At 35.3% G+C, this 22,140-nt stretch overlaps 3 protein-coding genes across 5 annotated transcripts; 2 read left to right on the top strand and 1 right to left on the bottom strand.

Annotated features, from left to right (window-relative positions):
- Nucleotides 1-5,331: 5,331 nt before the first annotated feature.
- LOC132608900 (protein EARLY FLOWERING 4-like) lies at nucleotides 5,332-6,053 on the top strand. Its single transcript, XM_060322684.1, has one exon. The coding sequence runs from the start codon at nucleotides 5,611-5,613 to the stop codon at nucleotides 5,947-5,949; it is 339 nt and encodes a 112-aa protein (XP_060178667.1). The 5' UTR covers nucleotides 5,332-5,610; the 3' UTR covers nucleotides 5,950-6,053.
- Nucleotides 6,054-6,377: 324 nt separating this feature from the next.
- On the bottom strand, nucleotides 6,378-13,131 carry LOC132608901 (peptidyl-prolyl cis-trans isomerase CYP19-4-like). 3 transcript variants are annotated; one of them, XM_060322685.1, is made up of 8 exons: nucleotides 12,891-13,061; nucleotides 12,754-12,806; nucleotides 12,590-12,666; nucleotides 8,600-8,647; nucleotides 8,474-8,497; nucleotides 7,177-7,359; nucleotides 6,951-7,026; nucleotides 6,378-6,805 (listed from the first exon to the last, which is right to left on the bottom strand). In XM_060322685.1, the coding sequence occupies exons 1-8, from the start codon at nucleotides 12,966-12,968 to the stop codon at nucleotides 6,667-6,669; spliced, it is 678 nt and encodes a 225-aa protein (XP_060178668.1). In that variant the 5' UTR covers nucleotides 12,969-13,061; the 3' UTR covers nucleotides 6,378-6,666. The 3 variants fall into 3 exon arrangements, 1 of the variants encoding a protein (XP_060178668.1); XR_009570596.1 differs by lacking the exon at nucleotides 12,590-12,666 and having other exon boundaries at nucleotides 6,732-6,805; nucleotides 6,951-7,359; nucleotides 8,108-8,497; nucleotides 12,741-12,806; nucleotides 12,891-13,126; XR_009570597.1 differs by lacking the exons at nucleotides 6,378-6,805; nucleotides 6,951-7,026; nucleotides 7,177-7,359; nucleotides 12,590-12,666 and having other exon boundaries at nucleotides 7,366-8,497; nucleotides 12,741-12,806; nucleotides 12,891-13,131.
- A 3,531-nt stretch (nucleotides 13,132-16,662) lies between these two features.
- LOC132611957 (receptor-like protein 33) lies at nucleotides 16,663-20,165 on the top strand. Its single transcript, XM_060326312.1, has 4 exons — nucleotides 16,663-16,906; nucleotides 17,163-17,511; nucleotides 17,724-18,110; nucleotides 19,892-20,165. Exons 1-4 carry the CDS (start codon nucleotides 16,663-16,665, stop codon nucleotides 20,163-20,165), a joined length of 1,254 nt encoding a protein of 417 aa, XP_060182295.1.
- Nucleotides 20,166-22,140: the final 1,975 nt, after the last annotated feature.

Raw genomic sequence — 22,140 nt, 5'->3', positions numbered from 1 at the left:
GATGGGTCTGGAAGACACCATCAAAGATAAAAATGAGGCATCAAACCAAAACCGTGCTAAGGCAATGATATTCCTCCGCCGTCATCTTGATGAGAATTTGAAAATGGAATATCTCACGGTTAAAGATCCTCTTACGCTGTGGAATGATCTGAAAGATAGATATGATCACCTGAAGATGGTCATACTTCCACAAGCACGTTTTGATTGGCTCCATTTAAGGTTCCAAGACTTTAAATCTGTTAAGGCATATAATTCTGCAATGTTTAAAATTATTTCTCAATTGAAATTATGTGGTGAAAATATTACTGATGATGATATGCTGGAGAAAACATTCTCCATTTTTCCTGCCTCGAGTATGCTCCTGCAGCAGCAATACCGAGAGATGAAGTTCAAGAAATATTCCGATCTAATCTCACATCTTCTAGTGGCTGAACAACATAATGAATTACTGATGAAAAATCATGAAAGCCGACCCACTGGTACTGCCCCATTCCCTGAAGTGAATGAGGCAAATTTTCGCCATTCTAGGCGTGGAAGAGGTCGTGGCCCCAGTCGTGGTCATGGTCGTGGTCGAGGAAGGAATTTTAATCATGATTCTTTTTTTGCACCATATAATACCCTTCACCACCAGCAGTGTAAAAGGAAGGATGAAAAGCATGAAGTTGTGCAAAAGAAAAATTCAGAAAATAATTACTTCCGATGTGGAGGAAGAGGGCACTGGTCACGTACCTGTCGTACGCCAAAGCACCTTGTTGAGCTATATCAAGCCTCCCTCAAAAAGGCAGAAAAGGATGCCGAAGCAAATTTTATTTCTGAAGATAATGTTGAGCCCATGCATCTAGATGTGGCAGATTTCTTTGAACTCCCTGAAGGGAAAATAGATCATCTGATCGGTGATGGATCTGTATTAACTTAGATATTTCATACATGTCGTTTGTATTATCTAATGTGGTTATGTTTCCATATATATATAATAAAGTGTGTGAAATACTTTGTCTAATCAAAATATCTACTTCGATGTTTACTTTACCTATTCTTTCGTTTTGAAGAATATATGGAAAATCCTCAAATGTTATTTGGATCAATGACAAATCATGAAGATATTTGTGTGATTGATAGTGGAACAACGCATACTATATTCAAAGATGAGAAATACTTTTCTCACTTGCGAAGAAAAAGGGGAAATATTAATACAATTTCTGGCAATTCGAAATTAATTGAAGGCTCCGGAAGAGCTACTATATTTCTACCTAAGGGGACGAAACTTGTTATAGAAGATGCACTATTCTCTTCTAGATCCCCAAGAAACTTATTGAGTTTCAAAGATATCCGCCGTAATGGGTATCACGTTGAGACATTAAATGAAACAAATGATGAATATCTTATCATTACAAAGAATGTCTCCGGCCAGAAATATGTTTTGGAGAAATTACCAACTTTGTATTTTGGCTTGTACTATGCAGAAATTAGTACAATGGAAGCACACTCAATCGTAAACCAGAAGTTTAACGATTCAGGAACTTTTGTGCTTTGGCATGACCGAATGGGTCATCCTGGATCAATAATGATGAGACGAATTATTGAAAATTCAAAAGGGCATCCACTTAAGAACCTGAAGATTCTTGAAAGTAGTGAATTTTCATGTGTCGCTTGTCATCAGGGCAAATTGATAACCAGGCCATCACCAATGAAAGTTGACATTGAATCCCCTGCTTTTCTAGATCGTATACATGGGGATATATGTGGACCTATTCACCCATCTTGTGGGTCATTTAGATATTTTATGGTTCTAATAAATGCGTCTTCGAGATGGTCTCATGTGTGCCTCATATCGTCTCGCAACCTGGCGTTTGCGAAATTATTGGCACAAATAATACGCTTAAGGGCACACTTCCCAGATTATCCTATAAAGGCTATACGTCTTGATAATGCTGGATAATTTACATCCCAAGCTTTTGATGATTATTGTTTATCAGTTGGGATAAAGGTTGAACATCCTGTAGCACATGTTCATACCCAAAATGGTCTTGCTGAATCATTTATTAAGCGTGTGCAATTGATAGCAAGACCATTACTTATGAAAACACGGTTGCCTACAACCGTCTGGGGTCATGCTATTTTACATGCAGCATCTCTTGTTCGTCTTAGACCGACTCATTATAATAAATACTCCCCGTCATAATTAGTATTTGGTCATGAACCAAATATTGCTCATCTCCGAATCTTTGATTGTGCTGTATATGTGCCTGTAGCACCACCACAGCGCACCAAGATGGGCCCCCAAAGAAGGTTAGGAATATATATTGGGTTTGAATCACCCTCCATTATTCGCTATCTTGAGCCATTGACGGGAGATTTATTCACTGCCCGATTTGCAGATTGTCGATTTGATGAAACAAATTTTCCACAATTAGGGGGAGAGAGAAAAGAAATCAAAAGAGAAATTGCGTGGAGAGTTCCATCACTATCTCATTTTGATCCACGTACCCCTATATGTGAGCAGGAGATCCAGAAGATCATCCACTTACAGAAAATAGCAAATCAAATGCCAGACGGATTTACTGATTTGAAAAGAATAACTAAGTCGCATATCCCTGCAGAGAATGTGCCTATTCGAATTGAAGTTCCAAAGGGACAATCTACTAGTGTCATAGCCTTTGAATCTCATCCACGCCTGAAGCGTGGTAGGCCATTGGGCTCCAAGGATAAAAATCCAAGAAAAAGAAATACAAACAATGATCAGAATGACACTATGAAAGGATCTCATGAAGAGATTCAAGATCTGATTAATTCTGATATTCCTAAAGAAATCAGCAAACCCGAGACTTCAGTGAGTGAAGAACTATATCGTTCGAAAATTGTGGTGAATAGTGTTTTTGCATATAATGTTGCACTAAATATTATAAAGGGCAGTGAGGATCAGGAACCTCAATCTGTCGGAAAATGTCGACGAAGATATGATTGGCCAAAATGGCAAGAAGCAATTCAATCAGAATTGAATTCACTTGCTAAACGTGAGGTTTTTGGACCTGTAGTCCAAACGCCTAATGGTGTAAAACCAGTTGGTCACAAATGGGTCTTTGTACGGAAAATAAATGAGAGAAATGAAATTGTGCGATACAAAGCACGCCTTGTTGCACAAGGATTCTCTCAAAGACCCGGCGTCGACTATGAAGAAACATATTCACCAGTTATGGATGCTATAACATTTCGATACCTCATGGGTTTAGCTGTCTATGAAACCCTTGAAATACATCTTATGGATGTGGTTACAGCTTATCTTTATGGTTCACTTGATAATGAAATTTATATGAAAATTCCTGAAGGATATAAAATGCCTGAAGCATGTGGTTTAAAGTCTCGGGAAATGTATTCAATCAGATTACAAAGATCATTATATGGTTTAAAACAATCAGGGCGTATGTGGTATAATCGCCTAAGTGAGTACTTGATAAATGAAGGATATATAAATGATGCCATTTGTCCATGTGTTTTTATTAAGAAAACAAAATCAGGGTTCATAATACTTGCTGTTTATGTTGATGACATAAACCTCATTGGAACTCCAGAAGAGCTCCAAAAGGCGATTGAATATTTGAAGAAAGAATTTGAGATGAAAGATCTCGGAAAGACAAAACTCTGTCTTGGTCTGCAAATTGAACATTTCGCAAAAGGGATCTTTATCCATCAATCTGCCTATACTGAGAAAGTTTTAAATCGGTTTTACATGGACAATTCGCATCCTTTAAGTACTCCTATGGTTGTTCGCTCACTTGAAGTGAGCAAAGATCTGTTCCGACCTCAGGAAGAAAACGAAGAACTACTTGGTCCTGAAGTACCATATCTTAGTGCAATAGGTGCACTTATGTATCTTGTTAATGCTACAAGACCTGACATAGCATTTTCTGTTAATTTGCTAGCAAGATATAGCTCTTCTCCTACACGGAGGCATTGGAACGGGATTAAGCATATACTGCGATATCTAAAGGGAACTAGCGATATGGGTCTGTTTTATACTAACAAAGGTAGTACAGATCTTGTTGGTTATGCAGATGCAGGTTATTTATCTGATCCACATAAAGCTCGATCTCAAACGGGTTATCTGTTTACATGCGGAGGTACTGCTATATCATGGCGATCAACCAAGCAGTCCATTGTTGCTACTTCTTCTTCTTCAAATCATGCTGAGATAATCGCTATTCATGAAGCAAGTAGAGAATGGGTGTGGTTGAGATCAGTGATACATTTCATCAGAGAAAGATGTGGCTTGAAGTGTGATACAAAAATACCCACAGTATATGAAGATAATGTTGCATGCATAGCTCAATTAAAAGGAGGTTTCATAAAAGGAGATAGAACAAAGCACATTTCACCAAAGTTATTTTTCACACATGATCTCCAGAAGAATGGTGATATTGATGTGCAACAAATCCGTTCAAGTGACAATCCTGCAGATTTGTTCACTAAATCTTTGCCAACTTCAACTCTTGAGAAGATGATATTCAAGATTGGAATGCGAAGACTCCGACATCTGAATCTTGGTCTTCGTCAGGGGGAGTGAAATACGCGTTGTACTCTTTTTTCCTTAACCAAGTTTTGTCCCATTGGGTTTTCTTGGTAAGGTTTTTAATGAGGCAGCTCTCAAAACGTATTTCTAGATATGTGCACTCTTTTTCCTTCATTAGGACTTTTTCCCACAGGGTTTTTTTTTTAATAAGGTTTTAACGAGGTACATTATCTATTAATGGACATCCAAGGGGGAGTGTTATAAATATCCAACTAGTGGATATCCATTAATTTGGAAATATCCCAAAATATCCTAAATATCCCAAATATCCCAAAATATCTCCTTTGTATGTTGCTTCTATAAATAGGATGCACAGATGCAACGTTGAAAGAGCAGAAGTAAGATAATCTAATATCTCTCTACATATTTCTTCTGTGTATTTACTTCATAGTTTTATTTTATAACAAGAACAATATTCTTGTTAAATTTTAGCTTCACAATCTTTATTTTTAACAAAAATACACCTTTTAAATTAAAATTGACATAGAGCGTATTTGGATGGACTTAAAAAAAGTTGTCCAACTTATTTATTTTTTTTACTTATAAGCTGCTTTAGATAAATTAAGTCAAACCGGTCAAATTATTTTTTTAGGCTTATTTTATCACAAAATGACTTATAAACTGGTCAGTCAAACATTCAAAAAAACTGAAAATAGCTTATAAGCTAACTTATAAGTCAATTCAAACGGGCTCATACTTGGGAGTAGATATTTCTATTTGATTTGATTTCCAAGCAAACCTTTTATTGTAGACTTTTTGCACTTTTTCATTATTTTAATGCCGTCCAATAACCCTCCATGATAAGATATTTTCGTCTCAACTCTCTTCCTCAGCGCGTGGCCGGCAATCCTTCACCTTCTTTCTGATAACGATGGTCGCGTGAGCCGCATCACGGTTGGTTAGTCATCATCTGTGTGAGGTGCCACAAGCACAAGGAAAATATCTGATCTTGCACAAGATATGTATCTATCTATCTACACTAGCCCAGAAAACAGAGCATAGGGTTTGAGTAAAACCGCTGGACATTTGATTCTTCATCCAGCATGGAAGACAACACCTCAAACTTAAAGCGCCATGGTCAACAAAATGCAACAACTGAAGAGAGTGTGTCGGAAGGAAACTCGGAGATGTGGAACAATTTCTCCAACAGATTCAGGCAGGTGCAGTCGGTGTTGGATCGGAACAGATTGTTGATTCAGCAAGTCAACGAGAATCATCAGTCTAGAACCAACGATAATATGGTGCAGAACGTGGGCCTGATTCAGGAGCTTAATGGCAATATCTCTAAGGTCGTTTCTCTCTATTCTGATCTTTCCACCAATTTCTCAACCATCTTTCATCAGGAAAACGATGCCATCGGAGACGAGACCAACAACCACTGATGCTTCTCTTAGTTTTTCTATTTATCATAATAGTTTCAGTTTCTTTCTAGTGCGCTTATTGTACTCAACACTTTTGGTTGAAATATCACGAATTATGCCCTCAATATCTTCCCTACTGCGAATTGTTTTACTACCTGATGTTGTTGCTCTGTAATCTAGAAATAGAATGGCATTCACAATCAAAGGACGTGAACCTAGTCAAAACATAGAGTTTGTGCATTTCAAAAGCATTTATTTATTACTTTCCTCAAATAAAAATCATCTGGTACTGCTTGTACAGTCTTCAAGAATGTGATCCATCGGAGTTGCTAGTCTACGCTGCTTGAATATGTAAAATTGGTGTGGCAACTTCGACCACACTGAATGAGTAATGCCTTGTTTGGCAGAATCATGATACCATTGCAAAAGTTTCGTTTGTAACAAAGTGATTCCCTGGCGAAATGGAAATTTCAATAACATATCTTTCTATGGTATATGTTACAGATAATTCAGTCAAAATCATTTATGAAATAAATATAAAAGCAAGGTTTTACAACAATTTTCATAAAATGAGCCTAGTCTATTCTAAGCAGCAGGCGCAATCCTGTTTCAAAGGGCTGTTTTAACACAAGCTTCCATAGTCCCATAACCGATTTCTTGATGGTGTACGAAACTGGCTTTTGCTCGAGGTAAGCACTAACCAAGCATTTAAGGTATTCTGATACATGGAAAATTGAATCACTGAGGTAGTTCACCGCTATTTGATATTTTAACTACAGTTTTCGGGGTTCCACTTCCTCTCCCTTCAGCTTCAACTTTGTGGACAACATCCATCCCAGACAGCACCTTCCCAAAGACAACATGATGCCCGTCCAACCTAACCATGGAACGGAAGTAAACAGTTTGAGAGGTGGCCCAAAATTCAGTATATGCTTAACCACGAACAATAAACAATTTAAGGCCGAGCAAATTAAAAGTCGAGTAGAAGATAGATACATGAAAACAAGGATTTAGTTGAATACCAGCTAGTGGTTACAGTTGTGATAAAGAATTGAGATCCATTGGAGTCTGGTCCAGAATTTGCCATTGACAGAATACCTTTTCCCAAAACAAAAGTCTTATCAGTGGATGAAAAACCATTCTGTCCAAAAACACTTCCCCGTACGGAAAGCGCATCTAGCACCATCAAATAAACACAAGATACAAAAGAAGGCAACAACCAACTACTATTGAACAGTCAAAACACACCAGGTTCAGTGTGTTTTAGGTCAAAGTTTTCATCTGGAAAGCTTTCACCGTATATTGACTCTCCACCTCGCCCATCACCACGAGTGAAGTCGCCTCCTTGGATCATGAAGCTAGGTATGATCCTGTGGAAAGTGCTACCTTTGTAATGGAGAGGCTTGCCAGCTTTCTCAGTTCCTTTTTCCCCTACAAGTTGAGTGATATATGTTTGCCAGATTGGTAACTTTAACATTAGTGTGCATAATGGATGCTAATGCAGTAGAAATGTGGTGAGCTTTATGCATTTATTTTCCATCTGAGGCAAGTGCTTGATATCTATACTTTACAACCCTCCTTGTCTGACGTCATTCTAGCCAAAAGACCCCCTAAATAACTAGCAAGCAGTATCTGAAATCTGAAATGATTCCCCCTCAGCTGATGGTTTTCCTTTTCTTCCTCCATGTCTAGAAGAGATTAAGGAGAAGTGAATAGATTGTTTGCTCAAGCTTCCAAAATCTACTTATTTTGAAAAGTATTTTTGTAGGAGAGTTTCTCGAAAAAAGTAGAAGTTTGTGCTTGGCTATTCAATTTTAAAAAACGCTATTACCAATATCAAAGCACCGATTTATGCTTGACCAAGGTTCCAAAAGTGCATCGCCGGAAAAACTACTTTTTCCAGCTTCTCAGAAACAGTTTTTGCTACTATTCAAAAGCACTTATTTTTTCCCTAAAAGCTTAGTCAAACACCTTAATTAATACTTTTGGCTTCCCAGAAGCTTGGCCAAACACCCTAGAAAAGAAGGGACATCATAGAAACAAATAGATAACAAAAATTCCCTCATGCAAATGTAGTTGTGTCTTGAAATAAACTACTAAAAGAAGAAAGAGCATTTTAGTCCTTGCATCAGCAATGACCTGTGGCAATTAGGAGTAGCTGCTTTTGGCTCCAACATACCTTACAGCACGGACATGAGTTTAATCCTTTTCAGCATAGAATATCTCTCTTTCTTCCTCAAATGTAATATAAGTATTCTCTGTTTCTGTCAATACAATATAACTAGCTTGGTTATTGCTTTTATTTCACTGCTGGGTTCCCTCCTAAAGTAATGAAATTAGTCATGTTATCCGAGAGCACAAATTTGTAAGAATCTCCAGAATGGTATCCTTAATTATTAACTTGATGTTCAGAGAAAGAGTATTGTTGTGGATCTGAATCTCTCAGAAAAATGGAACTCATTTATGATACATTTTTTGTAAATTTGCATGAGAAATAGTAGTTAAATGCATGAGTATGAAGAGGGAACAAAAGTTACTTGGCTACCCGTGCAAAGAGCTCTGAAGTTTTCTGCAGAAAAAAATAAATATACAGCAAGTTCATCAATGCAGTTTACAAGATAATGTACAATGCCAAAAAAGAGACAACATAATTCTGCACAAGCTGGACTACCTGCTGTCTTCGGGACAATTTTGCCAAAGAGGCCCATGACAATACGACCTGAAAGGAAAGAAACCAATATGTAAAAGATTAGTTCAGAGGAAAACCAAAACAAATTATAAGAAACTCTTCCACCTATGTAACAACTGAAATAGATCGGCCAATCATTACAAAAACCTGCTTTAACTACATTAGATTTATCTGTAATTGTATGTATTGTGAACAACAATTAGAGTTTTATGATATCAATTAGAATTTTATGATATCCAAGAGTTAAGACAATAAGTTTAATGGGGCAATGTTGTCGTCAGTTGGTCAATTTAAAGCATTAGGCACGTGGGATCTTATTCAAGCAATTAGTGACAACTTCCACCATGTTAATTTCACCCCCGTAACCAGTTTTTACCCACTATTTAAGTTATAACCATTTTTTTCAAAATTAACTGATAGCCAGTGTTGACAAACTTCAGACTAAAGGTTGTTAGCTCCTCCTCTGTAGTGTCATCTTCTTCTTCTCCATCTTCTCCTCCTCTGTAGTGTCATCTTCTTCTTCTCCATCTTCTCCTCCTCCTTTCTCCTCCTTGTTCTTCGTAACCAACCCTTAATTGAGCAACGACTAGTGACTAGTAAAATTCCATTGATGCTATAGAAAGTAGGAGCTGATAATAATGGTTTAGTACAATGTAGTATCACTATATATAGAAACTAACACTTGTCTCATTAACAAAAATATGTTCACAGTTACATCCACCATAACTAAAACATAACCTAACCTAACAAAACAAAATGCAAGGTACAAACAAATTCTCAATATATAATGCTATTGGTTCTTATTAAATCAATGCCATTTAACAAATCAGGTATTTAAATTTTTTATAACGTTACAAACCAATTTAACCAAAGAAAAGTAGATATTTATTCATCACATGTATCAGAACCTCAAGCGACTATGCGTTTGACATAACTGTAGGAGTAGCAGAAGGAGTATTGTGGGAACTTCAGACATTGGAGTAGCAGAAGGAGAACTGTGGGGACTTCAGACGAAAATGTCTGTAGTTCAGGCTAACATTTGAAGTAAGTCACGTATGCTGAATTTTGCTTGCATAAGCAATATGTCGAACTTCAGCAAAATTTGTAACTTCGGACGCAGGTTATTGCAATTTCAGTCCCGTATGTAGGAAGTTGATTCTGAAGTGGCTAAACTTACAAAAATGTATACAATATGACTATGCCTTAAATATGGGTCCCAAAATTGGCTATCTGTGCATTTGGAATTGCACCAGTTTCTACCCTGCTATTTAACCTATATCCAGTTTTTCAAATCATTTAACTGATATCCAGTGTTGACAAACTTAAGACGGGTTTATCTGGCCTCCCTTTGCTGTTTTCTTTTCCTCCTTCTCCATCTCCTTCTCCTTCTCCTTCCTCTTCAATTTGCAGGTACAAAAGCTTCAGCAGAACTTTTCTCTTTTTTTAATAATGGTAAAATTGTCCAAACTTTGGACAAGGAGAAATTTTCTTACATTCATGACCAACTTAATTCACAGCATGACAAGCTTGGACAGTAGCTATCATCAGTTTGTTGATACCTCCTACATAATGAAATTTTTTTAAACGCAAGAGTAATATTCTTTAATTATGCCTTTTGTATGCAAGCGTCCTTTTTATTACATTGAAAAAAATGCCAATACATGAAAGTTGTACATGATTGATATGAAACCTTTATCTTGATTATCTTGTATTCACATCTGATGGTTGTTAAATTAACCGAGCTACACTTGGTACTTGTTTGATTTATGCCCTTCAATTAGTTTTTGTCCTTTTATTTGTTAAGGCTACTAGATAACCTCATCCTATAATCTATTATTACTAGATAATGACTTTGTATGACAATTCATGACCAGTTCATTAGTAAATGGACGTGTATAACTTTGGGTCAAAAGTTAAGACATAAATATCTGAAGTTTGGCTTTGGCAAGCCAAACTTCATATGTGTATGTTCGAAGTTTGGTCTTAGCAAGCCAAACTTCTAACGCGAATGTCAAAAATTTGCTTACACAAGCGATTTGCCAAACTTCAGACAAAATTTGTTACTTCGGATGCAGATTTTTGCAACTTCACTAGTGTATGGCTAAATTTTACAAAATTTATAAACTTAGGCCATTGGTTAAATGGGAGTCGGAAAATCAGCTATCAGTGCTCTTGCACCATTTCACCCCATAAAGTTGCAAGCTAATTTCCTTCATCAGAAAAAGGAAGCTAATTTGACCGAAAGTCCTGATTGACCCAATGCGTCACCATGATTCAATAAAGTTACCCGATTCATGATTCACCATGCACGCTAATAATTTTTCTCTAAAGTCAACATCTAATTGAGTTTGTTCAACACATTGTAAACATTAATTTTATTATTACCTCTGTGCTTTAGTCGTGAAATAAAATTTGAAAGGCAACATAAATTAAAAGCGAGTAATATGACTACTAGACAACATTCTACTTGAATGAGACATTATTTTGGATAGGAGCAAGGAGAAACTGTTCATATCTATAATCTTAAAAACAATGTATAATTTTCTGATTCATGTAGCTATGTAGGAATTATATTGCATGAATTGGTCATACAGTAAATAATAGGGATAATTCCAGAGACCTCACTTGAGGTTTCGCTTCGTAACACTAATCTCCCTTATAGTTCATGATATTACTTACCTCCGTCATTTTGATTTTTTAAATAAATAGGCTAAAAGAATTTATTACAAGATAAGCAAAGTAACCGTAATATTGTAAACCATAAGGGAGGTTAGTGTTACTAGGCGAAACCTCTCTCTGAAATTATCCTTAAATAATATTATAGAAATTGTTATGCAACGATTAATAATATATGGAATGGTATGCACGTTACCTTCTTTAAGAGTATTTTTGTATTTAGTTACTTTATATATTGCTAATACATGTATTGTTATTCCACGTTATATCTCGCTTAAAATAATACATAGATTCTCTCACACATTATACATGTATTAAGTTTAATCCGCCAACCAAACTTTGTATTAGTCAAGCGGAGAATATTTACGTTGCCCACCCAACACTTCATTATTTGTGCGCCGATGTTCTTTTCTTATTTGACTTCTGTTGTCTAATTTTGTGCAGGAGTGCCACTATTAATACAACCAACCAAATACCCCTTAATGCTAGACATGGACATGAATGCTAACTGAACTCTAATCTTGAAGAGGATACTACTTCAACACTGGGTATGTTGTTGTTTGTTGTTGTTATACTACTTCAACATTTCCAGCTCAGTGACGCCGGAGATTCCATCTTCCAACATCATGTAAGTGGTCAGTGAAATTGTGATGTATTTCTTACTCCGTTCTAATAAAAAATCTTAAAACTTTGGCCCTAACTATTTAAATATAAAAGCTCCCTCGCTCATTTCTTGTGCTTTCCTTTTCCTTCCTTCTTTTCTTTGTTTCTAGCTAGCGATTTAAAAGGAGAGAAGCCCAGAGTAAAAGCCATTAGTATAATTAGAAGAGTACACGCCGAGGACATAGCTAGGGTTCCACTATTCACTTATCAAATCGATCCATGAAATTGCTTGTAGGAACAATGCAAAATTCATCACCATAGCAAAATAAACAGAAAGAATAATCTACCATTTACTCATTCTGACCTACACCAAACTTTATTTTTCTTCTGAAGAACAAAACAAATCAAATCAATCTACAATACTCTCAGCAAACAGTAAAACTTGATCAAACTAAAAGGCATTTTTTTTAATTTCTCTTCTATATATGGCTATAAAGGGCAGCCCAGTGCACTAAGTTCCCGCTATGCGCGGGGAAGGGCCGGACCATAAGGGTTTATCGTACGAAGCCTTACCTTGCATTTCTGCAAGAGGCTATTTCCACGGCTTGAACCCGTGACCGGTCACGTGACAGCAACTTTACCAGTTATGCCAAGGCTGCCCTTCTATATATGGCTATGAATAAGGAAAATTACCAGTAGGTTTTCCATTAATTTCGACATCAAAGTATACTTTATGTGTCACGCTCTCCAAATCTTCTGATGTTTTTGCTACAACAATAATAATCACGAAATGTCTGTGAATAAAAAATGAAACAATTACTAATCTGTAAACCCAAAATTGTACCTCATGATTCTGGTCGACATTAATGTCTTTACGCTCCGATGAGACCCCTGTATCACCTAATCGGTTCTGCAGAATAGAATAGACATAATAAAAGGATTTCACAGCAAAAGGAATGTTAGTAGAACAGAACAAGCCAGAAGTGAGAAATACCAGAATGAAAATTAGGGTTCCAAATAGAACGAGGATCCAGATAAGAAGAAAAGGAGATAATTTGTTTCTGTTGGCCATTTTCTTGGTCTTCACTGTGCTGCCGCTGAGAGAAAAAGAAAAAAGAAAACAAAAAGACTACTTACATGAATCTGGCGATATTCGAAAAGAAAGTAATATTTTGAACTTAATTTGAAAGACATATTTGGAAAATAAAATTTAAGTTGCAAAATGAAATTCTGTTTGAACAAGTATTTCACTTGAAAAAATATTGAAATTTCGTGGGTGTGAAAATTTGTTTTTTACTTGAAAAGTGATTAAAATCAATTTTTTTAAATTTCAAAAGCTCAATTTCAAGTTGGAGTAAAAATATGACAACAAAATACAATGTATAAACCAAACAAATCTTTTAAGAAAGGCAAAAACTTTGTATGTCCAACGAGCCCTAATGAGCGTAAAATCTTTCAAACGTCACGTGGCTAAAATCTATTGGGAAAAAAAGATAAATTTTGTTGAGTGCATCTTCTTACATTAGAAATCTTCATCTCATGTGACCTTCATTCGCAGAAAATTAATACATTGATTTATCTTCCTTTGAGTATGTTCAATAGTAACATTTTCGGCTTTCAACAAATATTTACAATCTTCAATAATAGTTTTAAGAGGGTGAATATATATGTTTTCATCTTTGGAGCTGCAACGATGGATGAGTATCACCTATATAGCGAATAAATTACCTATGACTTCATTTTACAAAAGTGACATTACTATATTTTCTTACAGAAAATCATAAAACAACCAACACAAAAGTCACTATTGCCGGAAAATCCAAATTTCGAAGAATAAATTATTTTTACTCTTTTCTTATTTTTTATTTTACTAAATACAAATTCAATTAAAAGAGAATTGAACTTGAATTTGCTCCATGTCATCTATATTCTGGACGTAATACTTGGCAAAGTTAAGACATTATTAATAAGTACTATTGTAAGATATTTGAATTGAGATATAAATTTTGGAATTTGATATGAAAGATAAAAATACTTGAATTGAGATTAAAACACTTGAATTTGAACTTAAATTAAAAAAAAAAAAAAAAAAAAGACATATCTAAAAAAAGAAAAAAGGTAAGAAAGTTTGAATTAAGAACACGGATGATTTTGACAACTTGCTTGAATTTGAGTAGATAAAGTTTTTGAAATATGGTAGAACTTAGGAAAACTCATAATGTGGATGAGATCATGTAAAATCATATTCTTAAATCTGGCTACAAAAGAACCTTTCAGCTAACTTCTATTCCTAATAAGCATGCAACGACTTTTTATTTTTTGCTTTGTTTGGGAGTTTTCGATTTCATTTTTCTCTATCTTTGTAATGTAAGGGAGAATTACTTATATATACGAAATTAGACCTATATTGACGAAACGTAGTAGGAGATTTTTGTTTACCAAATATAGCAGGAGTTTTTTCTTCCTCTATATGTACACGAAATTTTGTCAGCTAGGGGTACATGGACCGGGTTGATTCGAATTTTTTAAACACCAAACCAAACCAATTGCGTCGGGTTTTTTTAAATTTATACACAACCAAACCAATAAAATTCGGGTTTTTCAACCTCGGGTTTTCTTGGGTTATTCGGTTTCTCGGGTTTTTCGGATTTTTTTTTCCGGAATAGTCTTGATGCAAAACATATATACTTTTACTTCAAATATTTCTTTAGTCCTAGTAAGATACAACTATAATTAAGGTGTTTCTTAAGAAAATAACACAAAATGTGAGAAGAGTGATGACATTGTATTAAAATATTCAACAAAAGATAATAAAATCGGTTAACATAAATATTGCTAATTAATAAGCCATAAAGAAAATGACCATAATCTAATACTAAGTCATGCTAAAATAAGTACAGCTAATAAGTACAAATTACATAAGAAAGAAAAAAAAAACTTAAGTTATGTATTTTCACTCTGTAAACTAGTTATGCAAAATTAAAGAATAGATATCCAACATTATTATCATCCTAGTGGTAAATTGAATTTCTTTTGTTAGCATTAGTGTTGAGTTGGTTTTGGTTTTGGTTTGGACTTTATTTGAGTTATTAACATCCATAGGATATAAAACTTATTGACATTCAAAATTCTAAGTTCCAGCTTGAATAATATGATAATAAATAAATAAAAGTACGAAAAAATTTAAAAAATATTTATAAATTACATTACAAATAAATATTTTTATGTATAAAATATTTTAAAAATTGAATACATATAATGTCGGGTTGGTTTGGTTCGGTTTGACCTTTTTTAGCTAAAACCAAACCAAACCAATTATGGTCGGGTTTTTTTTTTCAACACCAAATCAAGTCAAACCAAACCACTAGTCGGGTTTTTTTCTCGGTTTGACTCGGTTTATCGGGTTGGTGTTATTTCTCGGTTTACTTTGTACACCCCTATTGTCAGCTCTAACCCTTGTATAACTTATCCAAGAATTAGTAAACAAACAAGGGATAGGATGGTACTAAACTTTTATCCCAGCACTATTTATGCTTATGCAGCATACCAAATGACGCCATAGTACTTGATATAATTCATTCGAAGGACTAAAATTGTCTCCATTTTGAGAACTCAGAGGATGTCACATGTCCAGTATAATATTAGAAGGATGAAAATAATTCTAGCTGTAGACTTAAGGGACTCTATTTTTCTCAACAGTTGTACCGGTATTATCAACCAAGGGGTGATCCACATTGTGAACTAAATAGATAACCATGTCTTCGTAGACTCCTTTAGGTCAATTTATACAACCTCAAATTCGCAATCATTAATTGCATTAGCATCTTGCTGATGTATTTCTTCGCTTCAAATGTCCAAGACAGACAACACAAATAAAGGGAGCCTGCTAGGCAAACCGCTAATCAGAAAGAAATATTATACTATAATAGAATTCACATAAGATATATACAAACCTGTATTGAGCTTTAACTGCTTTTTACTTGTTCCAGAAGGAGTCAAGGAGATATTTATGAGGTATAAAATCTCCGCCAGCACCGGGCTTTTACTTTGGATCTCTAATGCATTTTATCTCACTTCATTGGTCACTAGATCAAACCATTAGGTGTCGGGTGTCTTGTCATTAGTACAGTCGCAATCAACAATTCCATCCACTTTAAATGTCAAAGAAAGACCATACAAATGAATGAATTCCTATCTAATGGGGAGCCTAGCATGATCAAACCATCAGTCAAACAGAAAAAAATAGAGTTGACATTTAAGATATGAAAAGAACTGTATGAACTATTAGTTGCAAATTGTTAAGCTGCTTCAAGATTTGACAATCAATGACATGATTTTACTTGTTCTAGAAGGAGTCAAGGAGATATGTATGAGCCTCATAAGGTATAAAACCTCTGCCGGAATTTGAATTTTGATCTCTCATGCTTTTTATCTCAATGATCATTAGGTGTCGGGTGTCTTGTCGTTTGTACAGTCGCAATAAATAATTCCATCCATTTTGAATGTCAAAGATAGACCATACAAATAAATGAATTCCTATCTAGCGTGATCAAACCATCAGTCAAACAGAAAAAATAGAGTTGACATTCAAGATATAGACAAAACTCTATGAACTTTTGATTGCAAATTGTTTAGCTGCTTCAAGATTTGACAATCAATGACACTGATTTTACTTGTTCTAGAAGGAGTCAGGAGATATTTCTGAAACTCTTGAGGTATAAAATCTTGCTCCTACCCAGTTCGAATTATTCACATGTTCTCCAACTATGGGCTGCCTATTTCTTGTTCTTGTTTTTGTGTTGCAACATCCAATTGTTATCTTTTCAAGTCATTTATGTCGCCAAAGCCAGAGCTTGTCTTTGCAAAAGTTGAAGCAAAAATTGGCCGTGGATGACTCTTCTTCTGCTAATTGTGAATTCAATGGTCACTTTCCCTATCCAAAGACACTTTCTTGGAATAGAAGCACTGATTGTTGTACCTGGGATGGACTAACATGTGATAGAGTTACAGGTCAAATAACTGGGCTCGATCTTATTTGCAGTCAACTTCACGGAACAATTGATTCCAACAGCTCCCTCTTCAAAATTTATCATCTTCAAAAGCTTAATTTAGTATACAATGATTTCTCCCCTTCCCAAATTTCAAGCAAATTTGGCTTATTTCCGAGATTGACACATCTTAACCTCTCGCGTTCGGGTTTTTTTAGGTAGAATACCATCACAAGTATTGAATCTATCTAAGTTGATTTCGCTTGATCTTTCTATAGGTCTTGAGGAGTTGAGATTTGGACCTCACACTTTCAAAATGCTCCTTCAAAACTTAACTCAATTGAGGGAGCTTTACCTCACCTCAACATACATCTCTTCATTACTACTTCTCTCAGGCCGCTACTTCTTTAGAACCATTCCTAAATCTATTGGGAATCTCATACAACTCAATAATTTGCACCTCCTATCGAACAACTTCAATGGTTCACTGCCATCAACAATCTCAAATCTGGTACAACTTGTTGAATTTGATATTTCATCTAACAACCTTACTGGCGACATTCCAAATATTTTCAACAACTTCACCAAGCTCAAATCTGTATCCCTGTCATATAACCTATTTCCAGGGTTTTTCCATCCTCAATTACAAACCTGACAAAGCTGGAGAGTTTAGAGCTCGATAATTGTTCTATAACGGGTCCTATTCCTTCAATCACCACTGGATTCCCCAACCTCATCTTGCTCTTCCTAGTAGATAACTCGCTTAGTGGGGAAATACCATCTTGGATATTTGATCTTCCTTCCTTAAAATACTTAATTTTGAGAGCCAACTAACTTAGTGGTAAACTTAACGAAGTTAGATACAACTTGCTAGAAGTTCTTAATGTGGGTGAGAATAAGCTTCATGGACCTATTCCAACATCATTTTCTAAACTTGTGAACTTGACAACAGTAGATCTTTCTACAAACAACCTTTCTGGTGGTCTAGATATTGCCATGTTTTCAAACTGCAAACAACTTAGACGCCTTGGTCTTTCTTTTAACAATTTGATGGTATTTTCCAGCCACAAAGATGTGACCTTGCCCAGTTATATCGAAAGTTTGTATGCATCTTCTTGCAATATAAGGGAATTAAATTTCTTACGAGCTGCAAAAAACAATTGTCATTTAGATCTTTCCAACAACAAGATCCATGGAGAACTTCCTGATTGGGCATGGTCTAACTGGCAAGTCTCGGTGTCTTAATTGAATCTTTCTAGCAACTTTCTAACTGCTATCGGCCCACTTCATCATCTCGAGAATCTTATTTATCTTGACATTGGATCTAACTTGATTCAAGGAGAATTACCTGCTCTGATTCAAGAAGAATTACCTGCTCCACCTCCTTATTTGCGGTTTTTTATAGTCTCAAACAATAACTTTACGAGGACGTTAATTTCAACATTATGCAAAATGAGTTCCCTTGTGATTCTTGATTTGTCCAACAACAGCCTAAGTGGTGAAATTCCAAAATGTTTGGTAAACATGAGCACAAGTCTCTCAGTGTCGGACCTGCACGACAATCATTTTAGTGGGACAATTCCAATTAATTTTGGTAAGGGAACTACTCTGGGAAGTCCCAATTTGCTGAATAACAACTACTAGAAGGAATGTTGCCACGAAGCTGGCCGATTGCAGAGCGTTGGAAGTAATTGATATTGAAGAAAACTTGTTGAGTGATACATTTCCCAAATAGTTGGGATCACTTCCTAAGTTGCAGGTTCTCAGTTTGAGATCCAATAGGTTACATGGCCCCATTAACACTTCAACAAACCAAGTCTTATTCTCAAAGTTGAAAATCCTTAATCTCTCTTACAATGACTTCACCGGGAATCTGTCAGAAAGGTTTTTTAGGAACTTGAATTCCATGATAATAGTAGATCAAATGGGAACTCCCTTAACGTATATTGGAGAAATGCTATCCCATGATTCCTTGACAGTGACTAGAGGTGTACAAAGTAAACCGACAAACCGCACTAAACTGATAAATCGAGTCAAATCGAGAAAAAAGCCCGACTAGTGGTTTGGTTTGACTTGGATTGGAGTTGAAAAAAAAACCCGACCATAATTGGTTTGGTTTGGTTTGGTTTTAGCTAAAAAAAGTCAAACCGAACCAAACCAACCCGACATTACATGTATTCAATTTTTAAAATATTTTATACATAAAAATATTTATTTGTAATGTAATTTATAAATATATCTTAATTTTTTTCGTAGTTTTTTATCTGTTATCATATTATTCAAGCTTGAACTTAGAATTTTGAATGCCAATAAGTTTTATATCCTATGGATCTTAGTAACTCATATAAAGTCCAAACAAAAACCAGCTCAACACTAATACTAACAAAAGAAATTCAATTTACCACTAGGAATGATAATAATGTTGGATATTTATTCTTTAATTTTGCATAATTGGTTTAGAGAGTGAAAATACATAACTTAAGTTTTTTTTTTCTTGTCATGTAATTAATACTTATTAGCCATACTTATTTTAGCATGACTTAGTATTTTTAAATTATGGTCATTTACTTTATGGCTTATTAATTAGCAATATTTATTTTAATCGATTTTATTATCTTTTGTGGAATATTTTAATACAATGTCATCACTCTTCTCACATTTTGTGTTATTTTCTTATGAAACAGCTTAATTATATAGTTGTATCTTACTAGGACTAAAGAAATATTTGAAGTAAAAGTTATATGTTATGCATCAAGACTATTCCGAAAAAATTCTGAAAAAAACCCAAAAAAAACCGAATAACCCTAGAGAACCGAATAGGAAAAACCCGAATTTTATTGGTTTGATTTGGTGTATAAATTTAAAAACCCGACGCAATTGGTTTGGTTTGGTGTTTAAATAATCTGAACCAACCCGATCTATGTACACCCCTAACAGTGGCTATAAAAAGGCAGCAAATTGAACTTGTGAGGATTCTTTCTATCTTCACAACCATTGATTTTTCAAGTAACAAATTTGAAAGTGATATACCAAAATCCATTGGCAATCTTGGTTCACTTCGCGGGTTGAATTTGTCCCCTAACAGCCTTATTGGACCTATTCCTAAGTCCTTTGGAAATTTGTCTGTTCTTGAGTCATTAGACCTATCGTGGAACCAACTGTCGGGGAATATTCCTCAAGAACTTGCTACACTGAAGTCTCTGGCTATCATGAATTTGTCACAGAACCATTTGATGGGACACATACCTAGAGGTCCACAACTTGATACATTTGCAAAATGATTCATATTCTGGAAATGTTGGATTATGTGGATTTCCCTTGTCAATAAACTGTGGAGATAATGGGATGCCTCCTTCTATTGTGCCTGATGATGAAGAAGAAGATCCAGGTTTTATGGATTGGAAAGCTGTGTTGATAAGATATAGTTGTGGACTAGTGTTTGGGTTGTTTATGGTATGTGTGATTTTCTTAACAAGGAGACCAAAATGGTTTGTGACAATTGTCAATGAAGAAGCATACAAGATGGTTAAGAAAATTGAGGCAAAGAGAAGACGTCGCAAAAGAAGAGGATGAAGTAATAACAACTCCCTCCGTTCATGCATTATTACCTTGCAGCATTAATGCTTGCGTTGTTCTTATGTTCATTTATAAATTCAGCATCTTTTGTATTTTACTGGTGCAATTTGATAATTGAACATGAACAAATCCAAAACACCAATCTACGACTGACAAAGATAAATAGAGCTTTTCATACCTGTATTTGGATTGAAAAATTAGCAAGGTTAATGTTACACCTCGGAATTTCAGGTTGTTGCGCGGTAGTCAGACTAACGTGAGTTAAGGTGGTTATGGTGTCCCTACAAGTAAGAAGGGATACTTAATGATTCTAATTAAGATTCCAAAGACACTTGAGGAGAGAGGAGAGCTCGTTGGAGAAAGTTAAGGCAGAGAGTGTCTTACCCCGTGTACAAGTGTACCAGCAGGTATTCCTGGTAATTTACTGGACTATAAGTTGAACGGATCGAATCGACGAAATCTGAACTGAATCAAGAAAAGTCTGTAGGCACCAGTCACGGTCGACGGGCTGTCGACATATCGACGGACCATCGATGTGTACCATCCCTGCATTTCTGCGATCAGGTATTTGCAGGCGTGAGTCAATGGAGCCAGCCGACGGACCGTCGACCCGCTCGTCGAACCGCCTCTCTGGAATTTTCTAGTTTAAGCTATAAATAGACGAACCATGCTCTTATTTTTCAGATTTCACTCTCCTCACAAGTCTTGAAGGCTCTAGAACATTCCCTACACTTCTCTAGCATAAATCCTAGGTAAATCAAAGATCAAATACCAAAACTAGTATAATCAAGTGCAAGGATGCTCTCTAGGGTTTGTGGAAATCAAGAACTTCTTTAGTGTTGAAGTTGGGGTTTTTCTTAAGTGGAATATTTTCATCCAAAGACCATTCCTACATATTCAAAGGTGAGTTTTGCACTTATTTCATGTTATTAAGAATATTGAGTGATTGAAAGACTTGGATTATAGAAGGAGGAAGAATATGGAGTGCAAATATGGAAATAGTGATATTCTTGAATAATGACTTGACTTGAAATATAGTTCTTGACATGTTATGAGTACAAGCTTGTGATGACTAATACAAATGATGTTAAAGGAGTATTATATGAAGATGAATAGAGTGTTATGTGAAGAATAAATATGATGTTGTATTATAGGTATGGTTATGGATGATTTTGAAGGTGGATTTGAGAAGTAAACAATGTTTAACTTGAAGAATTTATTGATTATGTTATTATGGGCGTTCTTATTGATGTTTGGGAGTTGTCTTATTTTATGGAGGAAGTTGTCGAAACAAAGGAAATGTCGCCAAATCTTCATTAGCCCTTAGTTGCTTTAGCTTAAGCTTAAGAATGTTTCCGGTTATCTAATTTTGGTACAAATTCTCTTAAAGGTAGAATCGCGAGCTTGAAAGGCAAACAATTAGATGGTAGAGCTAAAGAGATATAAAGGTATGTGAGGCTAGTCCCCTTTCTTTCAAAGGCTCTACTCCTATAGGGTGATTTCTCTTCTATATTCCCATGATCTTCTTACATCCTAAAAGATGAAAGTTAAAGATTCTTAAATGCTTCTTATGAGATGGAGATGAGATATGTTCTATGACAATGAGGATGATATGGGTTTGATAATTCTATTTTCTTTATGATTTCATTGATGTTATTTCTTGTTATTATCCCACCTCAT

The sequence above is a fragment of the Lycium barbarum genome, chromosome 9, assembly GCF_019175385.1.
Source record: "Lycium barbarum isolate Lr01 chromosome 9, ASM1917538v2, whole genome shotgun sequence".
NCBI classification, from domain to species: Eukaryota; Viridiplantae; Streptophyta; class Magnoliopsida; order Solanales; family Solanaceae; genus Lycium; species Lycium barbarum.
The sequence above is the reverse complement of the archived record's forward strand: the minus strand, read 5'-3'. Positions and strand labels throughout refer to the sequence as shown.

Excerpts from the sequence above, each read along its gene's own strand:
- LOC132608900 (XM_060322684.1), top strand. The coding sequence starts at position 5,611 with ATGGAAGACAACACCTCAAACTTAAAGCGCCATGGTCAACAAAATGCA.
- LOC132608901 (XM_060322685.1), bottom strand. The coding sequence starts at position 12,968 with ATGGCCAACAGAAACAAATTATCTCCTTTTCTTCTTATCTGGATCCTC. Across the intron at positions 12,807-12,890 it reads GAACCCTAATTTTCATTCTG|AACCGATTAGGTGATACAGG; the intron begins GTATTTCTCACT and ends TCTATTCTGCAG. Across the intron at positions 7,027-7,176 it reads CCTAAAACACACTGAACCTG|GTATTCTGTCAATGGCAAAT; the intron begins GTGTGTTTTGAC and ends TTTTGGGAAAAG.
- LOC132611957 (XM_060326312.1), top strand. The coding sequence starts at position 16,663 with ATGGGCTGCCTATTTCTTGTTCTTGTTTTTGTGTTGCAACATCCAATT. Across the intron at positions 16,907-17,162 it reads AACATGTGATAGAGTTACAG|GTCTTGAGGAGTTGAGATTT; the intron begins GTCAAATAACTG and ends ATCTTTCTATAG. Across the intron at positions 18,111-19,891 it reads GATTGGGCATGGTCTAACTG|TAACAAATTTGAAAGTGATA; the intron begins GCAAGTCTCGGT and ends TGATTTTTCAAG.